General features: G+C 41.6%; 1 protein-coding gene across 1 annotated transcript; it reads right to left on the reverse strand.

Annotated features, from left to right (window-relative positions):
* Window positions 1-313: 313 nt before the first annotated feature.
* Window positions 314-4,603, reverse strand: amy2al2 (amylase alpha 2A-like 2). Its single transcript, NM_001003729.1, is given in 10 exon segments — window positions 314-543; window positions 636-761; window positions 831-952; window positions 1,044-1,143; window positions 2,436-2,558; window positions 2,699-2,832; window positions 2,904-3,134; window positions 3,248-3,445; window positions 4,170-4,316; window positions 4,432-4,603. Coding segments are annotated over 10 exon segments (1,539 nt in total). The 5' UTR covers window positions 4,600-4,603; the 3' UTR covers window positions 314-353.
* Window positions 4,604-10,888: the final 6,285 nt, after the last annotated feature.

Raw genomic sequence — 10,888 nt, forward strand, 5'->3', positions numbered from 1 at the left:
CTTTGGGGTAAACCGGAGAAACCTGGAGAAAACCCACGTAAAATGGGGAGAATATGCACACTGATCCAGTCCACTGAAAAGCCAACTGATCCAGTCAGGACTTGAACAAGCAACCTTTTTGCTCTAAGGCAACAATGCTAACCACTGAATAATTATTGTGAGTAATTAAAAACACAATTTTCCTTTTTGGGTGAACTAAACTTTTAAGATAAATGGCCAGTTTTGGACGTGGTCTGTTAATTACACTTTAAAAATGCTGGGTTATTTTACACTATAAATTCTCAAATGGAGACAGAACACAAGACCATAGAAACCATTTTCAGTTGCTTTATTATAATTCATTGTGACTGAATCTACAGTTTTGAGTCAGCATGGATGGCCATGAATGGATCTTCTTCTGTGTGGCTGATGCTGAAGGTGGCTTTTCCATCAGAATCCACTGACACCTGTTTCCCTGTGCAACTGTTCCCACTCTTTTCTCCAGAGATGATGTCACAGTACGTGCCTGACTGCAGGCCAGTGTTCAGTGTCGCATTCAGTTCCCTAAGAGACAAATCAAGTTAATATAATGTGTATTATTGAACAGTAAACATAATCATTACTCATGTATTTGTTCTTCTCCAATTGTTCCTCACCAATTATCATTATTGATGACAATAAATCCCTTGCTGCCACGGCTAAAGGCAATCTGACTATTACCGTTGTCCCACCAGTTGAAGAGGGGCTGACCGTTGACTACATTACGGAAAATCACCATATTTCTAGGAGAATAATAAAGTATTAGGAGAATTGCATTTTTGAAAAAAATTAAGACTAAAATTGAGACCAACCTAATCTGGCGCCATCTGTGCTCACATACCCAGCCGTCGCCACAGGTGGAGTCTGGGTTGATGGGTACAGGCTTAGTGGATCCATCAGAAAAGCTTGGAGGTCCCATCCAGTCATTCTCATCCTGTGCCATGTGCAAGTGTATAATTTAAGAAGTTGGACTCATAAGGAATGAAAACAATATATGAGAATCCATTTTTGGAGAGCACTATTACCTTTCCATTCACAATTTTACGATCCCATTGGTAACTAGACATTACTCTTGTCACACCGTATGGATGAGCCAACATGAATCCTGCTGCCATCTTATAAAGCCTAAAAAATACACAGCAGAGCTTTTCAAAATAAACATAAAAGACTAGGTTTTCATATGCTATGTGTGAACAGATGTTCCTGTTTTGTGTGGATAGTACAAATATATATTATTTAGTCCCTGACTGGTTATGTTTTAACTACAAATAAAAATATATATTTAAAACATATATAATCATAAATGTTACAACAGGAAAGGCATCCACTGCATAAAACATGTGCTTGATAAGTTGGCAGTTCATTCCGCTGTGGTGACCCCAGATTAATAAAGGGACTAAGCCGAAATGAAAATGAATTAATAAATGATAATCATAAATTAAATTTAAATTGCAATGCAATAAACTACAACATTTACATTTCAAAAATCTATTCACCATATGATCTTTTACACTGTACATTCACAAGCCAATGGTAAGCCAATGGTAGGTCATGTATTTTTGGACTGTGGGAGGAAACTGGGGAACCCGGGGAAATCCAAGCAAGCATGGGAAGCACAAGCAAACTTTGCACAGAAATGTTGACTGGTTCAGTAGGGACTGTGACATTCTTCCTGTGATGCAACAGTGCTAATCACTGGGCCACCGTGTCACCCAATCTAGAAAGCAAGGGGAGTAGGGGTAGGAGGGATAATTATTCAAGATGAAGGTACTGAGGTAAGAAACTACTTAGGAGTTCCGAATCTTCTAATTGGTGAGTCCTGTACTGGCTAATGCGAGACCAGCTATGATCAATCATAAGCATGTAATTCTCTCAAAATTTATATTATGAATAAAATTCATGTCTATGTGACTAATTGAATGACTGCAATAAACATTTTAATGTTTATTGACACTGGTAAAAATCCTCATCTTATATATTAACATGTTTTAAAGGATGAAGCTTACAATAGTAAAAATGATGTTCCAATACAGTTTCACACATTTTTATACACTCAAAAGGTTCTTTATTCACAGCGCAATGTTTCTGCTAGACTCCAAATATGCAAATATGAGGTACACTTTTGACTGTTAAGCGGTAATATTCTAAAAGTGCTTTGCTTCACATTGTACAAGTTTAGCATCATAATGCAGCGTTAAAACCACAAACGTGGTGCTAACACTTCTATGGAGCGTGTTTCATAATTCCAGGTAAAAACCAAATCCCTGGTAAAGCAGGTTTTAGAATGAATATAACAGAGAGTTAAACACAATGTAAAAAATATCTACTGTACAAATTACTGGTAATAGTAAGATTTCTTGCACTAATGATGATTGACAGTTTTAACAGTTTATAAGAGCAAATTATTAATATTTTACCTGGAGTCCCAGAATGTCAGAACGGAAGCTCCACCAGCACCATGGCCCCTTTGATTATCATGATTGTCCACAAAAACCAAAGCTTTATCAGAGGGCATGAAACCCCAGCCCTCTCCCCAGTTCCTAAAACAAAACACTTCATAACTATTCTAATAATCTTAGAAACCAAAACATTGCTAAGCATGAATACAGGACAAGTCATATGTTTATTATATCGCTAAGTATGATCTACTTATCACATAACTGAAGTTATTGTTACATACTTCAGATAGCTTAGCTTCTCTCCATCCCATTTACGGACCGCTGTGCCTATTTTCGCACTGTGTTTAAACTCTGTCACTCTTGCCAGCCCGTAGTACTCGCTGGCTTTAATGGGCTCCCCACCTAAATCAATAACCTGTCAAATGTTGTGTTAATATATAATCGATTTGCTCAAAATATGATAGAATTAAAAACGGTTGAAAATACCTCTTGATAAATGAAGGGTTTAGTACCAGATGGAAACCATTTGGTATTCAGGGTCTTGAGCCTGCTGTAGACGTTACTGAGATCTCCAGGCCACATGTGCTTACAAGCATCTACTCTGAATCCAGCAACACCCAATTCAATCAGCTTGTTCAGGTATTCAGCCACCTTTCCTCTAACATAGTCCTTCTCCAGGGCCAAATCCAGGAGGTCTTCCAAACGGCAATCTCTGACCTGTCCAAAACATATAATGGTAATGGTCTCAAATTCCTGGAAGACCGCAGCTTAACTCATACCTGCTTAATAGTCTCTAGTAGTCTTGAACACCTTGGTTAGTTAAAACAAACCTGGTAAATATCGTTGTAGCTTTCAATTTGCCCGCTGGCAGATTTACATTTGCCATCATTGAAGTCCAGATATGAGTAGGGAACAGTGGGGAAGTCTTCCTTATTGGCGTCAAAATGTGATCCACAGCTTGAAGGAGTTCCAGCTCCATGAATTGATTTACACATGTGATTGATGACCACATCAGCGTAAATGTTCACCTGCCCAACAAAATAATACTATGAACTAATGTAATGAACAAGAAAGCATAGGAGAAGGATGCTTTGGTCTCAAAAGTACATGTACATCTTTAGTGTCATTTGTCCATTAATACCCAGCAGGCCTTGACATCTACTTAACATCAACACATTGACACCCTTTTGACCACCAATATTACAACACTAAAAGTAAATATTTTTTCATCAGATTCAGTTGCATTTGAATAGTTTAGATGCAAAACTCTCTAAATCCATCAGACCTCTTTTCTTGTAAATAACCACTTTTTATCAGGCTCATCTGATTAGGTTCAGCAGCTTCATTTTATATGTAATGAAAAGGTTATTAGCTGGTAAATGACATAGCTGTTTTTCATAAATGTTACTTAAGACAATTCTTTTTCTTTTAACAAGGTAGATTTTATTTAGCATCAAAACCAGCTATAATTCCATTTTTGCTTTCTTGCAAAAACGTCTAAATCTATTGGGACAAGACAGTGTAATTGGTTAAAAATGACTAAAGGTACACTGTTTTCTTGTATACCATCAAAGTTAATTGATTTCAAAAGATTAACATTTAATTGACTTGTAATAAATTTTTGATTTGTGTTTTAGGTGTTAGATGTCAATTTGATGTAATTTTGACATAAACAAAGTCGACTGACATCAAATCCATGTTTTCTGTGCCCACTGGGTAGGTACAATACTTTAAGCTTCAGTTTTACATTACCCCAACATTGTTACAGCGTGTGATCATGTCTTTAAGTTCTGCTTCAGTTCCTGATCTGGAGCACAGGTTATAGCTGATTGGTTGATATCTCTGCCACCAAGGATGCCAAGGATTGGTCAGCTTGACGTGTTCACTTGGGGGAGAGATCTGTTCAGAAATAATCCTTATTAAATTAAAAAACATCTTTTAAAAAAAAGAATTCGTGCATGATCACCAAATGCTAATACAATCCCAATGGTCATGGAAATCATTTCAAACGCACCTGAACTCCTCCATAGCCGTTTGGTGCCAGATATCTCTCGCATTCTTCAGCTATGTCTGCCCAACGCCACTCAAACAGATGAACAATGGACGTTCTACCATTTTTCGTGTTTGGGTTGTGCTGGGCCAAACCCAGCCCAAAGATGGCCACCAGAATCAGGAGCATCATTGTGCCAGACCACAATTTGAGGATTTGTGTGGCTGCATGATCTGTTAAATGTTATTTATACTGCAACCCTGAGCGACACCCACCATCGGGAAACCCCAGAAAAAAAGCAAGCTGGAAAATAAATAGGCCTACAGATATAGTGTTATCATTTCTCAAGATAACACAGATGTAAACTCTTGTGGCCTTCCCAGAGCACATACATCAAATAAATGTAACCAATAAATGCATGTGTGTTTAACATTTTAAATATCAGGTCGTATTCTAAAAATATTTACATCTATACACTATATGTACAACAGCAAACAAGAAAAATTTTAAACCGTATTGAAAATGCTAATTTAAAAAGACAGTTGTGATTTTTAAGTTTACTTTTACTTTAATTGCTTTTTTTTTTTTAATAAACACATTCCAATTTGGCCATTACAGTGGCACAGGGGGTAGCACAATCACCTCACAGCAAGAAGGCTGTTGGTTTGAGACTTGGCTGGGTCAGTTAGCATTTCTGTGTGGAGTGTTCTCCCCATGTTCGCGTGGGTTTCCTCCGGTTGCTCCAGTTTCCCCCACAAGTCTTACTGGTGAATTGGGTAAGCTAAATTATCCGTAGTGAATGTGTGTGAATGAGTGTGCATGGGTGTTCTCAGTGATGGGTTGCAGCTGGAAGGGCATCCGCTGCATAAAACATTTGCTGGATAAGTTGGCGGTTCATTCCGCTGTGATGACCCCTGATTAATAAAGGGACTAAGCAGAAAAGAAAATGAAGGAATATTCCAATTTTTGTTCTTGCAACAAATTTAAAAAAATGTTGGAATAGTAAAGCATTGACCATTTTGTAATATTACCATTCCTTTTCACAACACTTAAATGACAAACCAGTTAAACTCCGCGGACCTCATCGACTTTCGGTTTAAGATTTAAAGGGCTAGCATTGCACCAGACCCCCTTAAGTGGTTTCATTTTAAAGCGTAGAATCTATATTTTTTTGCGCATATGCATTCTTTTGGTTCTTATTCTACTGTACAAAAGTAATTTACACTTAAATACAAGGTATTTTGGATACCCCAGCTTGATATTTTACATTGGTCCATTTTCATATTTTTCATATGACACATGTACAAGTTATAGTTCAAATGAAAGCTCTTGCCAGTGCTCATACGGTTGTAGCATTCTTCTTACCTAAATATTTTCACATATGAAACAGTTGCCAAATGAAGCGTGACGTTTCCATGGCGCAGAAGTGAAAACAATACATTAATGATCCCTAAGCAGCCCCAGATAGCACAGACAGCTGTCATCTCTTATCTTATGCTGTGCGCTTCAGGGCCATTTCTCCTCTGTTTTTGAGGTGAAGTGCATAAGTAATCCTTTTATATGTCTGATGTGGTCCAAACATAGTGAATTATGTTTGATCAAACATAAGATTAGTGAAATATGAAAACAATGATCAGTCCCTGTGGCTTGTATAGCACCTCTCATCAGTTGGAATACAATAACTTTTGCATATATTATGGTAGAAACATTTTTATTTTTTCCTATAATTACAAACATGTGCAGGAACCACCAAAATTAATTACAGGGTTTTCTTAAAATAATAAAAAAAATTTGCATTTACACCGCTGCATGTGGATTTGGGATGCTTTTAAATTCGGGTAGGCAAAATCCAGGCGGAAATCCCAAAATAACAGCAAAGTTTAACTGATTAAAGACTGAATACACCAAGTGATGAAGTGTTTCAGCTGTATTTTTGTACTATTCTTCCTGCAATCATGTCTTAAGGTAGGCAACAGTATGGGATGTTTGTTGTCACATTTTGCACTTCAAAATGCACCACACATTCTTTATTGGAGACAGGTCGGAACTGCAAGCAGGCCAGTCAAGTATCTGTGTCCTCTTCCTCTGCAGCCTGGACTTTGTACTGTGTGCAGAATGTGGTTTTGCATTGACTTGTTGAAATATGCATGAGTATCCCTGGAAAATAAGACAAAATAATGTGCTCCAAAATCTCTTTTACTTTTCAGCATTAATGGTGCCATCACATAATTATAAGTTACCATTGCCAAGGGAACTGACATAACTTATAACCTTACCCTGACAAACCCTGGCTTTTAGATTTGTTGCTGGTAACAATCTGGATGATCCTTTTCTTCTTTGGTTAGGAGAATGTGGCATCCATTTCTCCCCCCAAAAAAATACCTGAAATACTGATTCATCAGACCATAGTACACATTTCTAGTGTGTGATGGTTGTCTGAGCCCAGAGAAGTTAACAACACTTCTGGACACTGTTTACATAGGGCTTCCTTTTGGCACAGTACAGTTTTAGCTGGTATTTGTTGATGTAATTCAATAAGTTGCTCGTGTATTTGTTGGCAAACTGGCAATTCTCTGCCCATCTTTGCTCCTAAAGTACTAGATCTATCAATCTTTATTTCATATATCTTTAAAAATAGTGTTTGCCAAAGGCATAATTCAAAGATTACAAAGAATCTCTGGTTCCCTAGCTTGAGGGGAACTACAATGCTATGTGGAAAAACTTCCACTATGCGGATTGCATTAGAAAGTCAATCATCTAAAAGAGTAATAAAATGGGCCAATACAATACCAATTAATTGGCAGCATCAGCGTACGCAGATGGCAGCAATCACAATCAGCTGTGAATAAAGATGCCAGACACGCAATGCCAAAGATATTTTTTCACTTTCAGAGCCTCATGTTACTAAGAGAGCCTTTTATTCCTCCATCTCCTCCATCTCCAGGAAAGAGAGAGAGAGAGAATTTGCCGGTGAACTGCGGTTTGAAGAGGAGGTGGGAAAGGGCCGTCATCGCAGCTTGCGCTTATGGTTTATATGCTTTATGATGTCCTCCACCATTCAGAGGAATTTGTGGGTACGAGAGAGATCTCAGCTCTGGTGGAAGGAAATTGTGACGACTGATCACTTTCCTCCTCTGTGTTTCCTCTAATGTGAATTTGTGAACTGCAGTGAATTTGTCGGAATGCATTACAACGTAGTGGCAGACAGTCAAGCTGGACATTCTCCTATCCCTGGGCGTTCTTTGGTCTGGTTCTCCTAGAGTAGTGAGTAACTGAGCAAGTTTCCTATAAAAGAAACATGGACGTGCAGCGCATCGTTTTAAAGACGTTGTTCCGACTGTGCATTTCTGGATGCAATGGTTCCCTGTCCATAGATAATGGGCACGAGCAATATGTTGCATGTCTGGGGGTTCAGCATGTTAATGCAGTGCTCGCGGGTAGCGCATGCCATCACTGCGAAGGCATGTCTGTTCAACAGCTTGCGGCTCGCTTCTACAAAAGGGCTAGCCACCCCTGTTATACCCGGTGAGATCTGAGAGTTACAGTTGGGGGTTAATCTGCCATCCCCGCTTGAGGACCTTCCATTCCTTAGCTTGCTCTAGCCAAGCTCCGAGTGAGAGAATCGCTTAATCCTCCGGGATGATCACCCTCTCACTCGATGACACAGAAGACCAGAAGTCCATTGCTACATGGCAGGGTGGGCTATCATTTTCCAATGACAATTCGAACCCACTTACCCATGCAGTGCCTCTTCCCGATGTGATTAGCCTTGGCTCCAGTAAAAAGCATGTAGGTTGTCTGCATCCCTCTGGGCCAGAGCCGAAACTGCTGTGGGCTAGGCTGCTTTTGTTTTGCTTGCTATGGCTGGCTCAGGTGTTGGGCCAGCGGCACAAGGAAAGGTTCGACCCAGGCTAATGCACAACACACTGTAACTGACTGCTCTGAAAACACCAGGCTCCAGGGCTGCGAGTGCCCTGGGAAGGATGACGACCACACTAGTGGTCCAGGAGAGTCACGTCTGGCTAAACCTGGCAGATATGCGCGATGTTGACAAAGTTCACTTTCTTAACAGCCATATCCCAGGCTACCCTGTTTGGCGACACTAGGGGTAAGTTCACCCAGGAATTTACCACGGTGAAAGAGCAATCAAGTGCGATTGGCGGTCTTTAAAAAGGATCGGTGCTCTTTGCCATAGGCTCCAAGAGTGCCAGAGGAAAGGCTCCCTTCTCTCGCACTCTCAGTCACCCTGTGGGCTCTTAGGACCAAGTTAAGATTAAATCTCTTATCTTTAACTCATCCTTGGGACGTGTGCCTCCCGGGGTGAGCTCTCACATCCCGTGCTGGCCCACTGCTGGTGCATCAGTGATTGTGCCGATAATGTCACTCGCGCAGGCTCTGGCAGCCTGGTTAGCACTGCCCAGCCTGTCACGATGTCTCTTTCGGACAATCAGACGTGGCTATGTGATTCTGTTGGCTAAATGGTCCCTCAAGTTCACGGGTGTGTATTACACCAAGGTCAGCTCTGTGTCTGCCTCTGTCTTGTATGAGATTGCTGTTCTTCTGGCGAAGGATGCAATCGACCCGGTCCCTTCAGAGATGAGGTATGGGTTTTTTAGTCTGTACCTCATCATATCCTAAAAGAGTGGTGGGTTATGACCAATCCTAATTCTGCACGTTTTGACCCGCTGCCTTACAAGCAGACGCTCAGAATGCTCATGCAGAAGCACATCCCCGGTGCATCCATCCTCAGGATTGGTCTGCAATGATAAACCTCAAGGACACGTATGTTCATGTCTTCATTTCCCAACAGCACCGGCAGTTTTGCAGTTTGCGTGCAAGGGTCGAGCATGGTAGTACAAAGTCCTGCCTTCCGGGCTCTCTTTGTCATCACAGGTTTTCACCAAGCTCACGGAGGATGCCCTAACGCCTCTTCTGCTTGAATTGCATACTCAATTATCTCGATGACTGGCTTTTTAGAGCTCACTCGCAGGATCAATTGGTTATGCACAGGGACTGGGTGCTTCAGGTCAACAGAGAAAAGGTCAGCATCTCTTTTTTCGGGTTGGAGCTAGACTCGATCACCATGACAGCACGCCTCCCCCGAGCCCGTGCTGAGCTAATGCTGACCTGTCTGAGAGAGTTCAACAGAAAAACTGTGGTCCCACTGATTTTATTTCAGAGGCTTCTGGGGCATATGGCATCCACAGCCACTGTCACACCGCTCAAGTTGCTTCATATGAGACCACTTCAGCATTCACTTCATGATCAGATCCCCAAATGTGAATGGCTCTAGGGCACACATCGGGTGACTGTCACTCCACTGTGTCACCACGTCCTCAGTCTCTGGATGGACCCTGCATTTCTACAGGCCTGTGTGCCTCTAGAACAGCTGTCCAGGCATGACGTCATTCTGACGGTTGTTTCAAGTACGCACTGAGGGGCCGTGTGTTGCGGGCTTGCAGCTGCGTGTCTGTGGAAGAAACCAGGTTGCATTGTCATATTAATTGTCTGGAGGTGCTGGCAGTGTATCTTGCGCTGCGCAGTTTTTTTTTTTTACTGGTGTTAAAGAGGAAACCCGTGCTGGTCAGGATGGACAACACAGAAATGATGGCTTATATCAACTGCACGGGAGGTATCCACTCTCGCCGCATGTCTCAGCTTGCTTACTGGCTGCTCCTCCGGAATAATACACTGCGGAAATCGATGCCTGCCATTCTTATCCCCAGCGAACTCAACCATGCAGCTGATGCACTGTCACGGCAGTTCATACCCAGGAGAATGGAGGCTCCACCCCTGTCTGTCCAGCTGTCCACTGGACACAGCTAACCCCGGGGTGTGTGTAAATAAACATTTTTTCTCCAGTGAGCCTACTTGCACAGACACTGTGTAACGTCAGGGAGGACGAGGAGCAGTTCTGTTTATTGTGCCTCTCTGGCTCAACCGAACCTGCATTTCAGCTCTCTGTTTGTTATGGCCCCTCCCTGGCATATCCACCGGATATGCCAGATCAGTGTGATTCTGCCCTCCTTCAGCTTGCTTAAGCTTTTCCCTCTGCACTCAGGGGTTGGCATTATGATCATTCCCACTCTCAGGACACAGGGACGACGGCATGCTGGGAAGGCACTGACTCATCATTCAGCTCCCAGAGGCGCGTAATCATGTTGGCATCTGTCATAAGGGTCAGGAATCTGGAGACATATTTGGTCAGTGAAGTGTGCCAGCACTTCGGGCCGGCCCACTTTCACATTTTCCTGAGACCCCGACCCACCTAGGTGCCCGATGTTCCTACAGTGCTTTCTTTTTTAGAACTTTGCAGGTTTTAAATTTTTTGCTCATTGGTGACACAGATCGGATCTGTTCTATGACCATGTAAACACGAAAAAAACGCATGCATTCAGATATTCAGAGATCGGTTTCAGGCCTCCTTCATATGTGGAAATCAATCAGATATAGATCGGATATGTGACAATGTGACTGTCAT

This window comes from Danio rerio, chromosome 17 (genome assembly GCF_052040795.2).
Source record: "Danio rerio strain M-AB ecotype USA chromosome 17, GRCz13ab, whole genome shotgun sequence".
Lineage (NCBI taxonomy): Eukaryota > Metazoa > Chordata > Actinopteri > Cypriniformes > Danionidae > Danio > Danio rerio.